This window comes from Leuresthes tenuis, unplaced genomic scaffold, assembly GCF_036924035.1.
Source record: "Leuresthes tenuis unplaced genomic scaffold, fLeuTen1.0.hap1 SCAF_17, whole genome shotgun sequence".
Classification (NCBI taxonomy): Eukaryota; Metazoa; Chordata; class Actinopteri; order Atheriniformes; family Atherinopsidae; genus Leuresthes; species Leuresthes tenuis.
The window spans coordinates 2,243,513-2,268,358 of record NW_027325371.1 but is presented as its reverse complement, the minus strand read 5'-3'; the positions used below and the strand labels follow the sequence as shown (position 1 = coordinate 2,268,358).

The following is a 24,846-nucleotide window of genomic DNA, read 5'->3' as shown; positions in this document are numbered from 1 at the left end:
ATTTACTTTGTACATTACTTTTGTCTTCCCCTTCTCTAGGATTGGACAATTTTACCATGTTCAATTCTCCCTCAAACCCAAATTTATTTTCTCATCTCTCTAAGTATTCAATATTATCGGGTTTTTTCTGAAACATGATTTTAGCACTCCCACTTAACTCCCGGTTAGCTTTAAAACAGGTATTTCCCATACTGTCCTTTTGCAGCTAATCAATTTTCAGTGGAGTTATTTTGAGTACTACCGAATGAAACACTACTTCTGTCGTTATGTCACGAGCAACAACCAGATTCCAATGTTCACTTCAACTCAATTAGTCAGTAATACATTTTTTCTGTCGTCACCATCAACAACATCACACACCAGCAGCTGTTTCACTCTTATACATACATAGCAAATAAACCAACACTGTAGCAAAGAAGGAAAAAATCACAATTTAACAAACAAATAATTCAGCAACCAGCCCTTTTAGCAAACCAACAATTCTATCACAAAGCAACAGTTCAACAATGACCTATACCTTCAGCAACAATACACACACACACACACACAGCTGTTTTACTCCCATACATGCATAGCAAATAAAACAACACTGCAGCAAAGACTTTAACAAACAATTCGACAAACAAACAATTTAACAACCAGCCCCTTTTTACAAACAAGCAAATTAATTTCACAAACTAACGATTCAACAATCAGGCCATTTAACAAACAAACGATTAGACGTATAACACTAACAAAAACTAACATGGATTTAAAACTTGCGACCTTTCATCGCAAACTCTCTTAAGAAAGATTCTGTTTCTAACGCGCGGTGCGGAGTTATTTATTCCTGTAGTCTTCTCACACAGACTATGGACTAACCTTTTCTGACTGCATTTTTGTTGTCCTTGGTTAATCCCACCACTACACACGGTTACCAGTTAAAAGGTTGACCTTTTCTGATCGTTTCATATGTGGGTTAATCCAACACAACATACAGTTACCAGTTAAAAGGCTTTTTTCCTTTGCCTCACCTTTTCTGACTGCTATTATGTTTTCATGGGTTAATCCTATACACAGTTACCAGTTAAAAAGCTGACCTTTTCTGACTGCTTCTTTTATGGCTAATCCAACACAACCTACACACAGTTACCAGTTAAAAGGCTGACCTTTTCTGACTGCTATTATGTTTTCATGGGTTAATCCTATACACAGTTACCAGTTAAAAAGCTGACCTTTTCTGACTGCTTCTTTTATGGCTAATCCAACACAACCTACACACAGTTACCAGTTAAAAGGCTGACCTTTTCTGACTGCTATTAGGTTTTCATGGGTTAATCCTATACACAGTTACCAGTTAAAAGGCTGACCTTTTCTGACTGCTATTAGGTTTTCATGGGTTAATCCTATACACAGTTACCAGTTAAAAGGCTGACCTTTTCTGACTGCTATTATGTTTTCATGGGTTAATCCTATACACAGTTACCAGTTAAAAAGCTGACCTTTTCTGACTGCTTCTTTTATGGCTAATCCAACACAACCTACACACAGTTACCAGTTAAAAGGCTGACCTTTTCTGACTGCTATTAGGTTTTCATGGGTTAATCCTATACACAGTTACCAGTTAAAAGGCTGACCTTTTCTGACTGCTATTATGTTTTCATGGGTTAATCCTATACACAGTTACCAGTTAAAAAGCTGACCTTTTCTGACTGCTTCTTTTATGGCTAATCCAACACAACCTACACACAGTTACCAGTTAAAAGGCTGACCTTTTCTGACTGCTATTATGTTTTCATGGGTTAATCCTATACACAGTTACCAGTTAAAAGGCTGACCTTTTCTGACTGCTATTAGGTTTTCATGGGTTAATCCTATACACAGTTACCAGTTAAAAAGCTGACTTTTTCTGACTGCTTCTTTTATGGGTTAATCCAGCACAATTTACACACAGTTACCAGTTAAAAAGATGACCTTTTCTGACCGCTAATTAGGTTTTTATGGGTTAATCCTATACACAGTTACCAGTTAAAAGGATGACCTTTTCTGACTGCTTCTTTTATGGGTTAATCCAACACAACCTACATACGGTTACCAGTTAAAAGGCTTACTTTTTCTGACTGCTTCATTTGTGAGTGATCCAACATAACTTTTACACAGTTACCAGTTAAAAGGCTTCTTTACTAGGTTGCATTCGAAATAGTAATATTCTTAGGAAAATAGCAACGACTCAATCTATTTAAAAGCCTCCAGTTACCATCAATTGCTAGTTAATTAATCAAAATTTTCCCTAATAATCACACTATTTCCAACCAACAATAGTAACACAAAGGGTTCCTTACCATAAATCCACTGGTAAGTTAAACAACGAAGAATCCAGCGAGTCTGTCCACTGATTCAAAAATAGATTCTGTCACCTTTCCTCCAGCCAGTGGCAGCCGGCCTCTATCAGAAACTGTGCTGAGAGGACTTCAGTTAGGAATCCTGGACTCCCCCGTGCACGGTTTCAGCTCCGATTCTGGAAGGTGGAAAGGACTTAGAATCCGGCTCGAAGGACCATTATGTTAGAAAAATTCTCTGTAAAATTAGGCTCAGAGTCGCTGGATACGATTAATTAACACAAAACATTTATTTCTTGCAAGAAAGAGACAAGTCCGCACAAATCCACACAACCTGTCGGGAAGACCGCTCAGAGTTGTCTCCCGACCAAATGGTGCTCCAGCTATTTATGTTGTTTATGCTTGCTGATCACACAATGTTATGAGAAAAGGCGCTTTTCTCACCATTCATTATTATGGGAAGGAATATTCAATGTTATGGGGAAAGGTGCTTCTCTCCCTATTCCTTGTTATGGGAAGGAACATAAGAGGTGCTTCTCACCAGTTAATATTATGGGAAAGACTAGTACCAGAGTCAAAACTCTTTTGCTTGAATCATAGAAGGTGAACAGATGGAGGGACTCTTCTGTCATAGTATAACTATATAATTTTTCCAACATACATGTAGGAGCCTTTTTCCTTTGTTCACTCAAGCAGATCTTTACACAGAACATTTAACAGCTTTATGTTGGTCTGCAGCTCAAAAACATCACAGTTTCTACATAAAGGGTGAAAAACTGTGGAATAACTGTTTTCCTGACTTTTCCCTCTTCCAGAGATACAGCTTACATCTCACAATGTGATGATGTTCATGTTAAACGTCAGTCAGCTGACTCCCAGGTCAGAGTTCAGACCAACCTGACATGTTGTCCACAGTCTGTTCACTTTGTTAGTTCGTTCTCACTCACCAATGATCACAGTTAGGAGTTAAAAACACACAGTCAGGGTTTTAAATTAGAAATGGTTACAGATCACACATTTGACCTCTCAGTCCAGCTGCATCAGGTGATCCGTGCAGTTTCACCACTTAATGACGTCCACATTTCTGGCCCTGATGGGCCTCTGCTGACTGGCTGCTGATGAACTGGTGCTGCTGCTGTTGACCTGCTCACATTGGCATCGGTTCAGCATCAAATTCATCCTGTTTTAAACTCACTGTCATACTCTGAATGGACGTAAATGTGATTTTCAGATTCAGAGAAGCCTTCCTCATCATTGTCTTCCAAATCTTCTTTGTCTTTGGGCTTTGACTGAGCTGTTCCAGAACCCTGTGTTTCTGTTTCCTTTGGAGACGTTTCTTGGTGGATTTACTGGAATGTTTTCTCTCATTGTCATGTAGCATGGTCCACCTCTGCTTCAGCTGCAGTTTCTGGACAGATGATCTCACATTTTCCTCAAACAGCCTCTGAAATGGTGAAGAATTCATGTTGGATTCTGTGATGGAGAGTTGACCGGGCCCTGCCTCAGACCCAAACCATTACATTTACAGCTTCAGGCTTCACTGTTGGTTTAAAGTTCTTCTGCTCAAATATTGCCTTTAGTTTACACCAAACAAGTTCCCTGTTACAGTGTCCAAATAATTCAGTTTTAGATCCATCCAAAATGATCCAAAGTCCAGGGACCAGATGCATAAATCCATTCATCCATTTTCTCTACCTGCTTAGTTCAGTTCATGGTGGCAGGAACTGGAGCCTATCCCAGTAGCCACAGGGCGAGAGGCAGGTCCACCCTGGGTGGGTCTAGAGTCCATCTCACACACAAACACACAAACCGCTCATACAGATGTTCCTGCATTAAATAAAGAGAATCTGCACACTTCACACATTCCTCAGACCGTGCGTACAGATGTTTTCAGTGTAATTTAAGTCTGATCCGAAGTGGAGATGAAACTTCTGAAACATCCCATACTGTCCACGTACTTTCATAACTTATTTCCATAACTTCAGACACAGTCGGCTCCTTTTCCTTTCACCGGCTCATGAGCTGGTTAGAAGTGATGAGGAGCAGCGAGGGAGGAGCAAACCTCTGTCAGGAGGAGGAGGAAATGTCTGCCAGCATTAGCCGGTGTCCCCTTAAAACAGCGTGGATCTGTCAGAATGATGGAGGTTTATCAGGTCATTTCTGAGATAAATGGGCCACAAAGAAAACATACATACCAGCAATCATCTGCTGGTTAATGCACAGCCTGTAAGGGAACATATTCAGCAGATTCAGAGACTTTATTCATCCAGTTAAAGGGATATTTCTGTGTTTTTCAAGTGGGGCTGTGTGAAGGACTCATGAGCAGTCAGCATCTTCCTCGGTGTAGAACAATGTGTGTGTGAGAGCCATGTAATGTCCATGTGTGCATGCTGAAAGAGACGGTGCTGCTCTGACCCCCCCCCCTCCTTTCAGGGTGGAGCCTGCTGGAGAACGATGGCTGACACCAGGTCTGAGGAAGTGTAAGTGTGTTCTTCATCTGATTCATGACATCCAGCCATCTTCACACTGTCACATCACTCACTGATCAAAGTGAACAGATGATAGATCAATAACTGCAGCTGGATTGTGTTTGTTCTCTCCATCAGATTCCTGTCGACTCACCATCGACACAAACACAGTGAACAGAGAACTGAAACTGTCTGACAACAACAGGAAGGTGACACGTGTGAAGAAGGTTCAGTCATATCCTGAGCATCCAGACAGATTTGATTTCTGGCCTCAGCTGCTGTGTAGAAATGTTCTGACTGGTCGCTGTTACTGGGAGGTCGAGTGGAGAGGAACAGTTTATATATCAGTGAGTTACAGAAGAATCAGCAGGAGAGGAGACAGAGACTGTTTGTTTGGATACAACGATCAGTCCTGGAGTCTGTTCTGCTGTTCTGATCATCGCTCTGGTTACTCTGTCTGGCACAATAACACAAAAACATCCATCTCCTCCTCTGTCTCTAACAGAGCAGCAGTGTATGTGGACCGTCCTGCTGGCACTCTGTCCTTCTACAGAGTCTCCTCTGACACACTGATCCACCTCCACACCTTCAACACCACATTCACTGAAGAACCTCTGCATCCTGGGTTTGGGTTCTGGTTTCCTGGTTCCTCAGTGTCTCTGTGTTGAGCATAAAGAGTTTCCTCCTGTCAGAGAATCACTGTTGAACAGATAGTTCAGTCTGTACATGTCTGTCTCTTTCACTCAGAAACACCTTTTCAGATTCATGGATTCAGTCAGTTTTTGGTTGAAACTCTTCTGAATGATTCCTTGGAAACTTCTTCCTCTTCCAGTCCTTTAAAGATGGAAGCTGCCATTCTTCCAGGATGTTGTTTTTCTGTGTTTCCAGTCAAAGCTTCACACTGAATATCAGTATGTTGTGTTTCTCTGCAGCTCACTGCAGCTGAGACCATTCAGTTGCTGTCAGCTGCAGTTAGTTTGCTGCACATGTGACAAACTGTGACATCAGAGAGGAATCACTGAGCTGCAATCAGCCCAGATGAATTTCCAACCTGCTGACAGATCTTCTCTGGTTCTGCTCCAATGAGCAGAAGGTTGGTGAGCAGCCAGGGTTCATCCTGATGATGTGCAATTATAGACTGAATTATTGATTTCTGATCGCAGACTTTTGATATTTTACATAATTATTTTTAACATTCAGTCTCACAATGTTTGACTTTGTGTTTGAAATGTTGAATTTTTAAAATCTTCAACAAATGTTTTCAAAAATAATTTTGATATTTTCTCTTTTACATTAAATTTGTATTTATTATCTGAACATTTAGACTTTTTAATGATTTTAGACTTTTTGATAAAACGTTTAATTATTTATCTAAAAACTTTATTTCATCGATGAAAATGTATAATTTTTACAAATTGCAGCTTTTTAGTCTGAAAAATAAAAAAAAAACGGAGCTTTTTTTATTTTATAAAGATTTTATTTCCACATTTTTCTGTTCTGCATTCTTCATATGCGTTTTCCTTTCAAATGTATGTAGGATGATGTAAGCATGACATTAATATGCATCTCTATTAATGTCCTCACTGCTTTAACACCTGTCATTTGTTCCAGTTACTGGAAACTTAACTGCTCTATGCTACAAAATAGTGAAACTAAAAAAGGATGCAAACAATGAAAACTAATTGGGAACTCCTTAAATATGAGTTGGGAACATTTTTAGGAAAGTGTGGAGCTCAAGCTGTCAAAGCGAGAAAAGCAGAAGAGTTGAAGCCTGTGTGGAGCAGAACTAACTTATCCAGCAAAAACCCGACTCCTCAACAGAGGAAGAAACAGAAGAACTCCTTCTCCTGCAAATCAAACTCCATGACTTATATTTCCAGAAAGCAAAGGGTGCCTTTATCAGGTCTCGCTCCAAATGGTGAGAAGAAGGAGAACAAAACACTCATTACTTCTTTAATCTTTAATGCCGCCAACAATAATGTTAGTAGGTTCAGTATTAACGGAGCTGTTACTGAAGATCATCGTAAAATAGCAGGTTTTTGTTCTCATTGTTCTAAAGACCTGTACAGTTCCAAATGTTGTCAATCGGCAGCTGATAGTTTTTAAATTCCCTGTGGGTTAAGACAACAGGTGAAGCAGATAAAGTATCCTGTGACAGGCCTTTATCTGCTGTAGAAGTGCAGCAAGCCATCAATCAGCTCAGAAACAATAAATCTCCAGGGTCTGATGGACTAACAGCTGAATTTTAGAAATCTTTCATTGCTGAACTGACTCCCTTTTTACAGAAAGTCTTTATAGAATATAGAAATAACCAATGCCCCCCCCCAACACATTTACTCTCACTCTTAATTCCCAAAGCGAAAAAGGAAAATCTACTTTTAGACAATAGGCGAGCGACCTGCTACTAAAGAACGATTCCAACATATTAGCTCACTTATTGGCAACAAGAGTCAGATCAGAGCTGGACTCTGTTACCATGGAAACACAGTCAGGCTTTATGAAGAAGAGGCATGTTGCAGATAATGTGAGGCTCGTCCGAGACATGTTGGATTATCCAGAAATGGTGGAGGATGATGGGTTCATTGTGTTTCTGGATTCCTACAAAGCCTTTGATACAGTCCAACATCCGTTCATTTTACAATCCCTTAAGAAATTTGGCTTTGGCAACTATTTTTTCTCAGCTGTCAAAAGTCTACATCTAGAAAATCTACATCACAGAAGTAACAGCTCAGTTAAACTAATGGGTGGAATGTCTCCTGGATTTAAGGTCTCCAGAGGCATTAGACATCGGTGCCCTGCTTCACCTGTTCTTACTTGCAGCTCAGCTCAGAACATCAGAGGGATGTTCTGTTTGGGCTCTTTGACTTCAACAAAAATAAAGAAAAATTCAACAAAACATTTATTATTAACCTCATCATACTGATGGCGAAATTTCACATTCATAAATGTAAATTTACTCAGAGAAAACCTTCTTTTGTTGCCTTTCACAGTGAGCTCAGGCAGTTTATTTTCTCCATTAAATTTTCTAACAACCGTAAAGATAATATCTGAAAACAATTTAATTTACAGTTCTTGGTGGGATGGCTCGGGAGTCTGCTGTATCTGTACAATGTTTTGTGTGCTGTGCTTTTTGCACATTTACGTAGAACAATAGAGTTTCTTTAAAAGAATACCAAGCGGCGCAGGAGAGTGACGTCATCAACCGCTCTTCTTCTGCGTTTGTCGGGCTCAGCTGCACACAACATGGCGCCCTCTGACACCGTCGCACAATCCCGGTTAGAATTCGCTTCCCATGTGTAGTTACACACAGTTTCTGAGTCGGATTCCCGTGACAGACTTGAGCAGATTATAGAGAACTTGGCTGCATACTCTGCCGTCACAGATACGATGTCAGCGAAGCTGCCCGAGCTAACTGGCTCTCAGTCCTTCAGCGACTCGACGCCGCGGTGCCTGAGAGGGGACGACCGGTGTCGTGCCGAAGTAGTTCTCCCCGACAGAAGCTGTAGGAGAGCTGGCTCCTCCTAACTATGCCCGATTGCACCCATGTCCAGAGGAAAGAACAGTCTGCAGGTCCCTGGAGTTATTGTTTGATGGCTGCTGCTGTCAGTGAGGTTTTGCTAAGTCTCTCATTATTTGCAGCACAACACCTGCTTGGATTTGTCTGCAGCCAACGTAGGGCGCTATGATTCATTTCAAAGAGCTGAGAACACCCGCACAGAGAACTAAACAATCGTACTGTAGCCCAAACTATTTCCCACCAAAATCCGTCTCTTTCTTTTCTTTATCTTTTAACAATGTTTTAATGCGCGCGTGTCCTGACGCGATTCCACGAATCCTGTGAAGAAGCGGTGTCCAATAACACGCTGGAAGAAGTTTCCAGCCAAGAATGCGCTGAATGAATGCGGCTGTTCTCATCGTGGTGACGGGCTGACAAATCTACATGGTTGGAACTTTTAATGTTGGAGGGTTGAGATTCCCATCATGCTGTGTGAATGTCACAAGTTACAATATTTCTGTAGAAGTCACAGAGAGTTAAAAACATGTAAAAATCCGCTCTGCCACATACTGTGGGCTGGTTCAAACTGTCACAACTTGGAGGGTATAGTTCAGAAAGCTGAGAATTATCTCCAGATTTCAGCCACATCTCATTTAAAAATATAAAATCGGGCTGAATATAAATGATAAAACCATCTGAAATCAAAGTGCTGTTGGAAAGAGCTTTTTTACATTAAAAAGAGTGAATTTAACCGAGAAAATAAAGAAGCTGAAGAACCTTTAATCAGTTCATATCAGTCAGTTATCTCTCTGCTGACTCTCTCATTATCAGACTGATGAACATTAGAGCCAGAATCCTGCAGTAAGAGGAGTAATGTTGGTGAGAACATCAGTATTACTGTATGTGAGGAGTTGTAGTTACTGACTGTGACCACTGGAGGGCAGTGATGATCGTAGTTTCTCTGTTACAGTCCACATGATGACAATGACGGCAGCAAGCAGCAGGGGAGTCACAATGCAACAGTTAAAGTAGTTTATACAGAACATTATGTTAGAATAACCAATAATAGCTTTTTTTAAATTAAAAAGAGTGAATTTAACCGATAAAATAAAGAAGCTGAAGAACCTTTAATCAGTTCATATCAGTCAGTTATCTCTCTGCTGACTCTCTCATTATCAGACTGATGAACATTAGAGCCAGAATCCTGCAGTAAGAGGAGTAATGTTGGTCAGAACATCAGTATTACTGTATGTGGCCATTTTCCTGTGAAATTGAGACAGAATCTGATGGTTAATGATGTTGAAGTGTTATGGCTGCAGGTAGAACTCCTTAAAACGAATACTTGTTGGCTGTTGTTACAGGCCACCAAGTGCCAGGATAGATTATTTAAATGTATGCTATAATATGTTGGACAAAGCGACAGGAAAACAGAGAGCTATACCGGCTGGGAGATTTAAATATTGACTGGCTGTCTGAGAACTGTCCTCTGAAGAATAAGCTTAAATCTATTACTGACACCTGTGGTTTGTCTGAATTAATGCATCAACCTACAAGAATTTCTCCTCACAGTAAAGGATCTTTAACATCAAAATGTATTGATCACATTTACTGTAGTATTCCTGATATGTGCTCTACACCTGTTTCTGTACCAGTTGGCTTCAGAAATCATAACTGTGTTGCTTTTTCCAGGAAAACAAAGCCATCTACAGCCTGTCCCAAAATTATAATGAAAAGAACTGATAGAACGTTTAATGTGGAGAATTTTCTCAGTGAACATTCAATGGGGTGATATATAAACTGTTAATGATGTGGATACCTCTTAATTTATTTATGGATATTTGGATTAAAATTGTTAACAATCATGACCCGTTAAAGAAATTTACAGTTAAAGCCAAAAGTGCTCCTTGGACTGATACTGAATTAAAGAGTTTGATGTTTAAAAGGGATGAGGCTAAAAAGGCTGCTGTGCTTTCTGCTTCTACTGTAGACAGAAAACTTTATTCTACGCTAAAGAAACAAGTGACAAAATATATTAACAAAAGAGAATCTCAGACAGTGGTAAGGATGGTAAAAAAAGATGGAATGGATGTGGAATCATGTGGAAAACATCGACCTGTAGCGCTTTTATCGAATTGAATAATTCATTGCTTTGAGTTGAGCTCTTTCTGTTCAATGACTCTAAACCTGATTAGATATTATATGTTTAGTTCATGGTTTCATGTGGTTATCAACAGTCATTATTACAACTTTAATAACTACACTGAAGTATTTAAGTGTTTAAAAACACATAATTTAATCTGTTCATTGAACTGACATCATGAGGTTCATCTTTTCACCACCAGAGGGAGATAAATCCAGATCAATGAAGAGTCCACTTTGTTCATCAGAGCTTCAACAGCCAAACAGTGACACATGGAAACAGTAACAGAGTGTTTGTTTGTTCCCTCTGAGCATCATGAGAAGGGTTAATGTCTTCAGGCGTCAGCATCTGACTTTAACCGAGTCTGACCGGTCCGACGACATATTTTCACGCTGAAGAGATGAAGGTGTGGCTGTCTGAAAGATCTCACAGTTGGAGAAACAATGTTTCCTCTATTTCCTGTTAAATGAAACTAGCTGCTGAATTCCATCTCAAACTAACCTATAAGGCAGATTAGCTGAAAGCTCTCAGCATGACATCATGTAATGATGTGATGCTGATCAGATCAACTCCAGCTGTAACATTAACTAATGAAAATGAATCAGCCTGCTTTCTTTTTGGCCTTTTTTCTCACACTGAAACCAAACTTGACTCTGTTAGTTTCTTCATCTCTTTACTCTTATTTTCTAATGAACACACAGGATGTTTCCCTTTAAATGTTGAAGGTTCAGAGCTGCAGGTGAAATATCTGAACAAAGAAAAGGAAACTGAAAAGTCCTGGAAAGGTTTGATCCAGTTTGTAGGAGATAAATCAGCTCCAGTTTACTGTAAATCTGAAAAACTGTGGTATTCGTGTCTCATCCCATCATCAGCATTACAGCACCGCTGTTGGAGCTGATGCAGATACACAGGAGAGAGGACTTTAACATTTTATTAGCATCAGTTTTAAACACAGACAGCTGGATCCAGGATGGCTCTGATTGGTCTGCAGACCAGAGAGATGTCACCTTGATGTGTTCACAGTTTGTCACATGATGACAGATGTTTTCAGTCTAGCTGCACACATCTGGTGCATCTGCAGCAGCACTAAAACTACAGAGCTGCTGCACAGAACAGATCCCAGTTCAAAGCCTGGTTTTAATGTTTCTGACGGCGATTCTGGAGAATCTCAGAGAACATTCAGAGAGAACGGCTGAATAAATGTTTTCAGATCAGAGTTTGATGTTCAGGAGCTTGGAGGCGTGTTTTAACATGAACTCCACTGGTCAGACAGCTTCTATCTGTCCCGCCTCCATCACAGGTGGACTCTGCTCTGACTGGTTCCAGGAAGCAGCTCACCTGTGTCTCAGTCTGTCGAGTGGAGAGTCTTCTTCTTCTGCAGCTCTGAACAATCTGTGAGTTTCCTGTTTGTTTCTGCTCTGTAATGTTGGAGAACATGTTCGCTTCTTATTTCAGAACAAACTTTGATCACTTTGTGTTTGAAGACAAATCTACATGATGATCAGGTTATTGATGAACTGGAATCAATCAACATGATGATCAGCTGATGTTTCTGTTTGTTTCCTTCTCAAACAAACTGCTTCATGTTTTATTTTATTTAAGTTAAATATATTTATCACATTCAGAGATGTGTCGTGTACAGACATGTAAGGCTGTCAGTCATACTGTAATGGAGCAGACAGACACTCAGCGGCTGGCGTAAACAAGGCAGCCATCTTGGCCCTTATAAGGAGCAGCAGCAGATTAGTTGCTATGGAGACAGCTGTGTGTCATAGCAGAGGAGCACAGGGTTTGTGTCCTTACACCCAATTTGAAAGTCATTGCGATTGGTTTTACATTTTTACTATAAATGTGAGCTGTGACTCATCCTGCTGCCGTGAGAAAGAATCAAGAAAACGAGTTCAAATTGAAGTCTCATAACTCCAAATCTCTCTCCAAATACGGCTATTTTTGTCCCATTATACATGACTTTGAATGCATTTACAATGAGTTTTCCCAGCTTTTACCAATTTTCACGTTATGTTTGAAGACATGATACTGACAAGTTATATAAATATATTTATCACATTCATGATCAGAAAAATACTCAAACACCCCTGAGGTGGATCGTACCATTTTCTAACAGGTTTGATTTAATTTCAGCTCCTTTTTCTCAGTATTTAGACTTTTGACACACAGCTAAGATGTAACATCTGTCTCTGTTTGTATTTGCTGTTAAAAAGTCCTCTGAAAACTAAACTAAAGAATCCTTCATCATGGTCATCGGGATCATGAGGTGTGTGCTGGGCTGTAGCTCCATGCCTCCACCTAGTGGACAGGTAGTGGAAGTACAGCAGCTGATGGCAGCTTCCTCTGCCTCAACACTCCTGTCTGACTGCATTCAGAGACACTGATATGAAACAGAGAATCAGAGCCAATCAGTGGAGGAGCAGCTGATCTGTTTACAGCTCAGATGATGGAAAAGAGGATTTGAGTTGATGTGCAGATGAATGATCTGTGTTTCCTCTGCAGATGAAGGTAGAAAGTGTGTGTGAGCTGATGTGAATCCAGCAGCATGGATCAGTGTGAGGACACTAAAACCACTCTGTGTGGGGAACATGAGAGCCAGAGCAAAGCTCAGAGGTGAGACCACCATCTCTAACTGTCCATGACTCTTCTCCATGTCAGAGCTCAGCGCTCACATCACCAAACCACCTTTATTCACAGGAACCAAGCTGGATCTGCAGCTGAATCTGGACCTGAACCCAGCTGTGTGTCCTTTAAGAGCAACAGGTCCAAGGATCAGATCATTCATTTCCAACATGATGTTCCATCAGACAAACAGTGAGTAGCTGTCAGTATTCAGTGGAGGCTGCATCATGGTTCAGATGAATTATTTCAGACTTGGATCAGTTCTTGATGTCTCTGATGAGATTAATCAGCTGCATCATGTGTGTAATGTGATGTTTACTTTAGTCTTTCTGCTCTTTATTAAAACAAAGTGAAGTTTTCTGTTGATTTATTCAAAATCAATCATTTTCTGTCACATTTTTACTTTTTAATCCAAACTGAATTTTACTGAACATGTAAATTTAAATTAAACAAGTGTTTTTTTCCTATTAGCAGCTTTCAGAGACCTGAACCTGAACCTGAACCTGAACCTGAACCTGAACCTGAACCTGAATCTGAACCTGAACCTGAACCTGAACCTGAACCTGAACCTGAACCTGAACCTGAATCTGAACCTGAACCTGAACCTGAATCTGAACCTGAACCTGAACCTGAACCTGAACCTGAATCTGAACCTGAACCTGAACCTGAACCTGAACCTGAACCCAGCTGTGTGTCCATGAGGAGCGACTGGTCAAAGGGTCGTCTTATTGACTTTAAATCAGTCCAACGTTCACGGTCTCTGAGGTGAGCTGAGTGTAAATGGTGTAAAACTGTAAAATGTTCCAGAGTCAGTCTGAACAGTTCTTATTCCAACTTGTGTTTAATGTGAGCTTTTATTCACATTATTTCATGTTCACATGTGAAACTGTCAGAGTGGAAAGAATGGATGTTAAAACAGGTCTCTTTCAGTGAGGAAAATATTAAGAATGATATTTATTATAGAGGAGCTGTTTCTAAAATAAATGTTCTGAACAATGTCAGCTGCTTCACAAACAGTCTCACATGAACAAAGTCACATGGATCAATAATAACTTTGATGGTAAAAAACAGATTTTCAAAGGTTTTCACGAAGAAGAAAGTTTTTAGAAGGATCTGAAATGATTTCAGACTCAGAGAGTTTGAGTTCAGGGGCACAGATTAGGGATGGGAATCCATAAGAACTGATCAATACAAAGTCATTATCGATGCTTCTTATGGATCCAGTTCTTTATTAATTCCCTCATCGATTGCTGACCCAGTTTTATACGAGTCAGCAACCATCTGAAATCCCAAAGACATGAAGTTTGGGTTTGGTGTCTTTGTGAGCTCCACACAGATAATGTGAATAAAATACTAACATGATTAAAATATCAACCAATAACTTTAACTTCTAAATAACTTCAGCTTTCAGTCTCAGATAAGGACTTTTTTAGGTCTAATATTTTTCTAACAGACGATAAAAGACTGTCACCTGAGCTTCCTGAGATGTGGATCTGCTGCAGAGAAAGGGTCCAATCAGGCTTTCACAGCTCATTCTGTGACAGAATGATGATCATTCACCCATTCATCACTCATCACTTTATGTTAGCTGCAGCATCAGTTTCTCTGTCAACATGTGAAAAGCAGGAAAGGAGATAATATCATTTCATTTAGGCTGAGTCAGAGAAAAACGTGTTAATTATGGAGCTAGTTTAATGTAACAGTCCCAGATGATCTGTTCTGTTCAGCATCCAGCTCTGCATCAGTGGTACCTAAATATAAAGAAGTTGGTCAGTGAAGACTCTGAAAATCATTTCTTTGGACTCGTTTCTGTTCAATAAAACCAATGAAGTGATTCCAGATTGAAGCTCTTGTTGTATTTTAGAAACTACAGCTACAATCCAACCAACACGTCAGCTCGACTCCTCACAAACACACAAATCTTCTGTCTGTTCACACAGTTCTGTGTCCCTTCCTCCTCAAACTGCTTCATCTGACACCAGCTTCCTCCCACTGTTAGAGACACACTGAGCTCTTATCTTCTGGAACACAGATGCTGCTGATGTGCAGCTTCAGAGTTAATCAGCTGCTTTATGGCTGCGTTCACTGTTCACATCCACACATCCCTTCATGGACCTTTACCTTGTGTTTGTCTCTGTGTGGACAGACACAATGTGAGCTCATTCTTCATCATTCCTCCACAGAGTGGACCAGCAGAGCCCAGAGGTTCCCAGTGGTCAGTCTGCCCAGCAGCATCAGACACAGCTGGACTCCATATTTATGGTCTGTACATGTACAACAGCTACTTTTCCATCTATTGTGTTCACAGTCATCTCCAGGCTGCACTTTGCAGACCAGCGGATTGTCAGTGTGTCCAACATGGATCTGATGTTTGGCTCCATGATTTCAGCCTGATTGGCTCATTCATATAGTATTCTGTTCCAGCTGCTGGAGGACAACATGCTCACTTTTGTGAAGGAGGAGCTGAAGAAGATCCAGAAGGTTCTGAGCCCAGATTACCCAGAATGCTTAGAGAGTCAGAGGGAGGGTGAGGATGAAGAGCAGAGGAGCAGCAGAGAGGCATTAGTGAAGATCACAGTTCACTTCCTGAGGAGAATGAAGCAGGAGGAGCTGGCTGAGCGTCTGCAGAGCAGTAAGAGGATTTCTCTAAAGATTTAACCTGCTGGATAAATGACACATTTACTGATGTCTCAGCTCACAGAACAACACATGTTCAAATACTCATTCTTTACAGGGTGGAAATGTCTGTTTACTGATGTTATTTCTTGTCTTCATTCAGAACTATGTGGACGTAAAGTTAAATCTGCTCTGAAGAAGAAGTTCCAGTGTGTGTTTGAGGGGATTCCTAAAGCAGGAAACCCAACCCTTCTGAATCAGATCTACACAGAGCTCTACATCACAGAGGGGGGGACTGGAGAGGTCAATGATGAACATGAGGTCAGACAGATTGAAGCAGCATCCAGGAAAGCAGGCAGAGCAGAAACATCCATCAGACAAGAAGACATCTTTAAACTCCCACCTGGAAGAGATGAACCAATCAGAGCAGTGATGACAAAGGGAGTGGCTGGCATTGGGAAAACAGTCTTAACACAGAAGTTCACTCTGGACTGGGCTGAAGGCAAAGCCAACCAGGACATCCACTTCATGTTTCCATTCACTTTCAGAGAGCTGAATGTGCTGAAAGAGAAAAAGTTCAGCTTGGTGGAACTTGTTCATCACTTCTTTACTGAAATCAAAGCAGCAGGAATCTGCAGCTTTGAACAGTTCCAGGTTGTGTTCATCTTTGACGGTCTGGATGAGTGTCGACTTCCTCTGGACTTCCACAGCAAGGAGCCCCTGACTGATGCTACAGAGTCCACCTCAGTGGATGTGCTGCTGACAAACCTCATCAGGGGGAACCTGCTTCCCTCGGCTCGCCTCTGGATAACCACACGGCCTGCAGCAGCCAGTCAGATCCCTCCTGGCTGTGTTGGCATGGTGACAGAGGTCAGAGGGTTCACTGACCCACAGAAGGAGGAGTACTTCAGGAAGAGATTCAGAGATTCAGAGCAGGCCAGCAGCATCATCTCCCACATCCAGACATCACGAAGCCTCCACATCATGTGCCACATCCCAGTCTTCTGCTGGATCACTGCTACAGTTCTGGAGGATGTGTTGGAAACCAGAGAGGGAGGAGAGCTGCCCAAGACCCTGACTGAGATGTACATCCACTTCCTGGTGGTTCAGGCCAAAGTGAAGAAGGTCAAGTATGATGGAGGAGCTGAGACAGATCCACACTGGAGTCCAGAGAGCAGGAAGATGATTGAGTCTCTGGGAAAACTGGCTTTTGAGCAGCTGCAGAAAGGAAACCTGATCTTCTATGAATCAGACCTGACAGAGTGTGGCATCGATATCTCAGCAGCCTCAGTGTACTCAGGAGTGTTCACACAGATCTTTAAAGAGGAGAGAGGGCTGTACCAGGAGAAGGTGTTCTGCTTCATCCATCTGAGTGTTCAGGAGTTTCTGGCTGCTCTTCATGTCCATCTGACCTTCATCAAGTCTGGAGTTAATCTGATGGAAGAACAACCATCATCATCATCATCATCATTATCCCAGATACCTAAAGATTCAAAAAAGAGTCTTGAGAGAAGTTACAGTCAAACAGAAATAAGTGCACAAGCTCCTATCGCAAAGGCACAAATATCTTTTCCTTTAAAGTCTTTGAGAAAAATGTTCGGTTTTCGCTCTGGTGTCAATCAGCAGAATGAACAACAAACATCCTCCCAGACATCTGAAACAACAGAAGATCAATCTGCAGATTCTCTTCGACTCTTCCATCAGAGTTCTGTGAACAAGGCCTTACAGAGTCCAAATGGACACCTGGACCTGTTCCTCCGCTTCCTCCTGGGTCTTTCCCTGCAGACCAATCAGAGTCTCCTACGAGGCCTGCTGACACAGACAGGAAGTAGCTCACAGACAGGAAGTAGCTCACAGACCAATCAGGAAACAGTTGATTACATCAAGAAGAAGATCAGTGAGAATCTGTCTGCAGAGAGAAGCATCAATCTGTTCCACTGTCTGAATGAACTGAATGATCGTTCTCTGGTGGAGGAGATCCAACAGGCCCTGAGTTCAGGAAGTCTCTCCACAGATAAACTGTCTCCTGCTCAGTGGTCAGCTCTGGGCTTCATCTTACTGTCATCAGGAAAACATCTGGATGTGTTTGACCTGAAGAAATACTCTGCTTCAGAGGAGGCTCTTCTGAGGCTGCTGCCAGTGGTCAAAGCCTCCAACAAAGCTGTGTAAGTACAGAGATAAATATGTTTTAAATACTCTGTTTGCTTGTTAAAAGGAGAGAAAATAACAGTTATTTCTCAGATAATTTCAGTTTGTAGATAACACAGATTCACAGCAAACAGTTACATCAGATCAGTTCACATAAAGAGGAAAGAAACACACTGCAAGAATGTGGCAACACTTTATAATATAGAATTAAGATAAATGTCATTATTTATTAATTCAGCCATCTTTAATGTGAATAATTAATAATTACATAACTTAACTCTTTTCCGGTTATTCCTCCTCAGACTGAGTGGCTGTAACCTCTCAGAGAGAAGCTGTGCAGCTCTGTCCTCAGCTCTCAGCTCCCAGTCCTCCAATCTGACAGAACTGGACCTGAGTAACAACAACCTGCAGGATTCAGGGGTGAAGCAGCTGTCTGTTGGACTGCAGAGTCCAAACTGTAACCTGGAAGCTCTCAGGTCAGGATTCATTCAGCTGTTCAACTGCTGATCATTTTAATTCTGCTTTACAGTGATGGATGAACAGCTGACCTGTTCAGGATGGTTTTATTATTTATATTTTTATTAAACCTTTATTTAAACAGATAAAAGAACAATTGAGATCAAGACCTCTTTAACAAGGGTGACCTGGCCAAGAAAGGCAGCAGCACACGTCATGGTGGACAAGACAGATGGACAACAATTACATCCACAAACATTAAAGATATAAACCTGTTTTTAATCCAATGCCTCAAACACATCATTAAAGCTTTTAGGGCAGCAGTAGCAGTGCTGTGCTGCTTCCTAAAACCTGACTGAAAGGGCTTTAGATTGTTGTTTGACTCTAAAAACTCCTTCAGTTGGTCACAGACCAGTTTTTCAAATACTTTCACCAGAGAGCATCTTTTTGAGATCGGCCTGTAATCATTCACCGTTGAGCTTTCGCCTCCTTTTAGCAGCGGAAGGACAAATGTGGAGTTCCAAACTTTGGGAAGTTTGTTTGTGCTGAGGCTTAGATTAAAGATACAAGCTAAAGGCTCAGCAATTAAGTCAGCAGACAGCTTCAGGAAAAATGGGTCCAAACTATCAGGACCAGCTGATTCTTTGGAGTCCAACTTTTTTAGCGCACTACGGAGCACAGAAACAGACTCAGGTTCAAAATGAAAAGAACAGTCAACAGGGGACAGTTTACAGCAGCAGGCTCATTATTTAAAGAGAGTTTTTAAAGTTACTGTTAAAGGAGTCAAACAAGTGCCCTGCTGTGATGAAAAGTTCATTAAAATAGTTTAACAGCACATTTATCAGCCAAGTTCACAGAATCTGTGACCAAAGTTCACCAGAAGCACCAGAAGCAGATCTCACCACATTCCAACATTTCTTGGGATCATTTAGATTTTTGGTGGTTTCAGATGAATAAAATTCAGATTTATTCTTCTTAATTAAGGAGGAACACTTGTTGCAGAGGACGAAAATGATCCAATCAGCCTCTAATTTGGGTTTTCGTGCCTTGGTCCAGGCAGGATCTCTTTCTTTAAGGAGGTTTCCAGTTTCAGTGGAAAATCAGGGATTATTTCACTCTTTTATCCTAAATGTATGCAAGGGAGCATGTTTATTGATAAGCTTCAAGAGTTCATCATGAAGGAATTTCCAGGCCAACTCAACATCATCAAGGAGGGAGATTTGTTTCCACTCAAAATTAGTTATTTCTCAGATAATTTCAATTTGTAGATAACACAGATTCACAGCAAACAGTTACATCAGATCAGTTCACATAAAGAGGAAAGAAACATGCTGCAAGAATGTGGCAACACTTTATAATGTAGAATTAGGATAAATGTCATCATTATTTATTAATCCAACCATCTTTAATGTGAATAATTAATAATTACATAACTTAACTCTTTTCCTGTTATTCCTCCTCAGACTGAGTGGCTGTAACCTCTCAGAGAGAAGCTGTGCAGCTCTGTCCTCAGCTCTCAGCTCCCAGTCCTCCAGTCTGACAGAACTGAACCTGAGTAACAACAACCTGCAGGATTCAGGGGTGAAGCAGCTGTCTGTTGGACTGCAGAGTCCAAACTGTAACCTGGAAGCTCTCAGGTCAGGATTCATTCAGCTGTTCAACTGCTGATCATTTTAATTCTGCTTTACAGTCATGGATGAACAGCTGACCTGTTCAGGATGGTTTTATTATTTATATTTTTATTAAACCTTTATTTAACCAGATAAAAGAACAATTGAGATCAAGACCTCTTTAACAAGGGTGACCTGGCCAAGAAAGGCAGCAGCACACGTCATGGTGGACAAGACAGATGGACAACAATTACATCCACAAACATTAAAGATATAAACCTGTTTTTAATCCAATGCCTCAAACACATCATTAAAGCTTTTAGGGCAGCAGTAGCAGTGCTGTGCTGCTTCCTAAAACCTGGCCGAAAGGGCTTTAGATTGTTGTTTGATTCTAAAAACTCCTTCAGTTGGTCACAGGCCAGTTTTTCAAATACTTTCACCAGAGAGCATCATTTTGAGATCTGCCTGTAATTATTCACCGTTGAGCTTTCGCCTCCTTTTAGCAGCGGAAGGACAAATGTGGAGTTCCAAACTTTGGGAAGTTTGTTTGTGCTGAGGCTGAGATTAAAGATACAAGCTAAAGGCTCAGCAATTAAGTCAGCAGCCAGCTTCAGGAAAAATGGGTCCAAACTATCAGGACCAGCTGATCCTTTGGAGTCCAACTTTTTTAGCGCACTACGGACCTCAGAAACAGACTCAGGTTCAAAATGAAAAGAACAGTCAACAGGGGACAGTTTACAGCAGCAGGCTCATTATTTAAAGAGAGTTTTTAAAGTTACTGTTAAAGGAGTCAAACAAGTGCCCTGCTGTGATGAAAAGTTCATTAAAATAGTTTAACAGCACATTTATCAGCCAAGTTCTCAGAATCTGTGACCAAAGTTCACCAGAAGCACCAGAAGCAGATCTCACCACATTCCAACATTTCTTGGGATCATTTAGATTTTTGGTGGTTTCAGATGAATAAAATTCAGATTTATTCTTCTTAATTAAGGAGGAACACTTGTTGCAGAGGACGAAAATGATCCAATCAGCCTCTAATTTGGGTTTTCGTGCCTTGGTCCAGGCAGGATCTCTTTTTTTAAGGAGGTTTCCAGTTTCAGTGGAAAATCAGGGATTATTTCACTCTTTTATCCTAAATGTATGCAAGGGAGCATGTTTATTGATAAGCTTCAAGAGTTCATCATGAAGGAATTTCCAGGCCAACTCAACATCATCAAGGAGGGAGATTTGTTTCCACTCAAAATTAGTTATTTCTCAGATAATTTCAGTTTGTAGATAACACAGATTCACAGCAAACAGTTACATCAGATCAGTTCACATAAAGAGGAAAGAAACATGCTGCAAGAATGTGGCAACACTTTATAATGTAGAATTAGGATAAATGTCATCATTATTTATTAATCCAACCATCTTTAATGTGAATAATTAATAATTACATAACTTAACTCTTTTCCTGTTATTCCTCCTCAGACTGAGTGACTGTAACCTCTCAGAGAGAAGCTGTGCAGCTCTGTCCTCAGCTCTCAGCTCCCAGTCCTCCAGTCTGACAGAACTGAACCTGAGTAACAACAACCTGCAGGATTCAGGGGTGAAGCAGCTGTCTGTTGGACTGCAGAGTCCAAACTGTAACCTGGAAGCTCTCAGGTCAGGATTCATTCAGCTGTTCAACTGCTGATCATTTTAATTCTGCTTTACAGTCATGGATGAACAGCTGACCTGTTCAGGATGGTGTCTGCTGTTGGTGTCTTTTCTCTCAGTATCTGCCATTTGTGTTGTTTTCTGCAGCCTGTCAGGCTGTCTGATCACAGAGGAAGGCTGTGCTTCTCTGATCTCAGCTCTGACCTCCAACCCCTCCCATCTGAGAGAGCTGGACCTGAGCTACAACCATCCAGGAGACTCAGGAGTGAAGCAGCTATCAGCTGGACTGGATGATCCACAGTGGAGGCTGGACACTCTCAGGTATGGAGAGGTCTGCTGCAGCATCACACAATGTCTGATGGAGGAGGAAGAGCTGGAAACATGTTCTCTGTCCTTCACTCAGCCCTGTCTTTTTGCTTCATGCTGGTTCTGAGTTTTATATGAACCTACATTGTTAGAAAAATTCTCTGTAAAATTAGGCTCAGAGTCGCTGGATACGATTAATTAACACAAAACATTTATTTCTTGCAAGAAAGAGACAAGTCCGCACAAATCCACACAACCTGTCGGGAAGACCGCTCAGAGTTGTCTCCCGACCAAATGGTGCTCCAGCTATTTATGTTGTTTATGCTTGCTGATCACACAATGTTATGAGAAAAGGCGCTTTTCTCACCATTCATTATTATGGGAAGGAATATTCAATGTTATGGGGAAAGGTGCTTCTCTCCCCATTCCTTGTTATGGGAAGGAACATAAGAGGTGCTTCTCACCAGTTAATATTATGGGAAAGACTAGTACCAGAGTCAAAACTCTTTTGCTTGAATCATAGAAGGTGAACAGATGGAGGGACTCTTCTGTCATAGTATAACTATATAATTTTTCCAACATTCCCTCCTGTTTATGCTATGAAGTATTAAAACTGTACAATTAACATTGAATGTATTTCTATCGTTCGCAGTGCATAGGAGCGAAAAACCCATTTGCTTTATTTACGGGAAAATTCTCCTATGGCCCCATTCTCTCCTTGGCGACCGACCGCTTAGTCACTTTCTCAGTATCAAAGGTCGCACTCCGAACCATTAATTTCAATGAATGGTGATGGACCTCGGTGTGACCAGCAAACACAAAACGGATACAACCAAAAATACATGGAAATAAGGACAAAAATCAATAAAACTATGACTAAATGATTAATGGACAAAATTAATACAATGGAATAATAAAAATGGAAATATGACACAAACAAAAATTAATGAAATGAAAATAATAAAATAAATGAAAATATGATTATATGCAATTAATAAATAATATGAAATTGATATTAAATGGAAAAATTAATAAAATGAAAAATAATAATAAATGAAAATCAAGAACAGTCAAACAATAATAATAATAATAATACAATGCAGTTTATTCAGTCCACTCTGCAATCGTCTGCTTCTGGCCGAACATCAGTCCGGCTGGGTCTGGAACTGCTAAGCTATCTTGGAAGGAGAGGTTACCAGCACTTCACTTCCCGGAAGAGGTCTTTACCACCTCTTATTCCCTAACTAATCCTCTTTTAGGACACTTCAGGATATAATTCAGCCATACAGTGGTTGGAGGCTGTAAATTGTTAGACGTTACTTGGTGGAATGAACTCTTCAAATCAGCTTTTCATTCAGTTGGGGTGGAGCGCTTAGCTTCACCGTCCACCCTTTTGTACACATGTGGATAAAAATTTGTGATTGTTCCGCCATCATCTTGGCATGATGGGAATTCCAGAAACCTGTTCAGTTACCTGACTTTGAGTCCTGTAGTGGTTCTGCTGCTGATGCAGTTAATTTAACCTGTGGACAAATGTTAGCAGGAAGAAGCAACATATCATCTTTACAATGCTCTACATTCAGGAATTGCCTTTTATTAGGTCCAATTCCCATGTTCATTGGTCTTTCATATGAACGCAAAAATAATCATTAAAGAAATCATTTAGAATTCACTCGGGGTCATTCAAAGTACTTTGAACTTTAAAGGTTATCATCGTCTCCATCGTCCACGTGTAGCTCGTTGTCATCATCTCCCTCTATCTGTTGATACATTATGCAGGTAAGGGTGGTTTCAATCAGTCTTTGGGACAGTCCTCTCAAGCATGTGATACAACATCAAGCACAGGTGGCTACTATGGCTGTTACAACAGACAGAGACCAAACCACTTCTCCATCATGTCAGTGAAGGGGTCGTTGATTTTCTATCAGCTCTGCAGAGAGTGAGGCGAGTCCCTCTTTGTGATTCTGCCATCTGCGGAAGTATTGTTAGGAATAAAGGAGCAGGATAAAGTTCCAAACATTTTAATTGTTCAGCAATGCCTCGTAGATGTAATTTATCCAATAAACATTTTTATTTATTGTTGCCCACCAGAAAAGAAAAGATTCAAAGTCTGTAGTTACTTGATTTCTAGCTTTAAATTCATCTGGGACTCAGAACTCCAATGCTATCCAGGTACACTCTGTTGTCAAATGAACCTCCAGACGCAGTTGAACGCTTGAGACATTGCAGCTTCTCACCCAAGGCCTTAAAGTCCCCCACAGGGAACAGATGGAGAGGCATCAGTAGTTGGGCTATTGTGCAGCTGCCAGTTAGGCAGAAGGACGGACCTCAGTTTCATATCCCCACACAGCCACCAGAGGTCTGTTCTCATGGAAGTTTGGTTCCGAAACCAAGATGCTGAGTAGTTACCTGCATCCTGAGTGACATTGATGGATTTTTTACAATAATCTGACATGAGTGTACCCACATTCTTACCTGTACCCCTGTGGATGAAACATATATAATTACCCTTATAAGCCAACGCTGAGGGCAGTTGTCTCTTTTCTTAACTGCTGGGAACAACAAAGAGAGAGTTTTACATTGCTCTGTGTTAGGTACAAAAGATTCATTATACAATTGTAATGCAATTGTAATGCTTCTTTTCTAAATTTATTTTCTGGCCTTTGCACATTCAATACAATTAGATTGGTTATTTTGTCATGCTGTATACATTCTAACAAAATTCCAACTGATACACTGATGATTCTTCAGAAATCTTGTATTAACATACGTTTCACATATGTACTTTTCAGAATACACATGGGCTTTTTGGTTGTCTTTACATAAAATAATTGAGCATAAGTCAATGTCAGCCACCCCATCTATTCCTGCAACAAAAAATAGGTTGACAAGTTGTCTGTTGGACCTGAGGGACCTCCTATCTCTGTGGTCAGTCTGGGTCTGTGTGATTCATTGTAGTGCATTATCTTTTAGTTTTTTATTAATCTGTGCTTAATCCCATAGAATTAGCAATACGATA

At 40.7% G+C, this 24,846-nt stretch overlaps 2 protein-coding genes across 5 annotated transcripts in view; both read left to right on the top strand.

The window, feature by feature from the left end:
- The window catches only part of LOC140272626 (uncharacterized), a 48,182-nt gene extending 33,692 nt beyond the window's left edge, over positions 1-14,490 (top strand). For all 4 annotated transcript variants that reach the window (XR_011907959.1, XM_072368014.1, XM_072368016.1 and 1 more), the window contains one exon: positions 14,313-14,490. Coding sequence is in view for 3 of the 4 variants with exons in the window: in XM_072368014.1 (XP_072224115.1) it covers positions 14,313-14,415 (103 nt within the window). In the remaining variant the exon portion in view is untranslated. The remainder of the gene's footprint in view (positions 1-14,312) is intronic.
- Positions 14,491-15,843: 1,353 nt separating this feature from the next.
- Positions 15,844-21,954, top strand: LOC140273189 (protein NLRC3-like). Its single transcript, XM_072368704.1, has 5 exons — positions 15,844-17,834; positions 18,120-18,293; positions 19,737-19,865; positions 21,354-21,527; positions 21,669-21,954. Exons 1-5 carry the CDS (start codon positions 16,102-16,104, stop codon positions 21,952-21,954), a joined length of 2,496 nt encoding a protein of 831 aa, XP_072224805.1. The 5' UTR covers positions 15,844-16,101.
- Positions 21,955-24,846: the final 2,892 nt, after the last annotated feature.

What these genes read in the sequence shown, in the direction of transcription:
- LOC140273189 (XM_072368704.1), top strand. Translation starts at nt 16,102, where the DNA reads ATGACAAAGGGAGTGGCTGGCATTGGGAAAACAGTCTTAACACAGAAG. An exon ending in AAAGCCTCCAACAAAGCTGT is followed by an intron (nt 17,835 to 18,119) that starts GTAAGTACAGAG and finishes ATTCCTCCTCAG; the next exon opens with ACTGAGTGGCTGTAACCTCT. An exon ending in GATTCAGGGGTGAAGCAGCT is followed by an intron (nt 19,866 to 21,353) that starts GTCTGTTGGACT and finishes ATTCCTCCTCAG; the next exon opens with ACTGAGTGACTGTAACCTCT.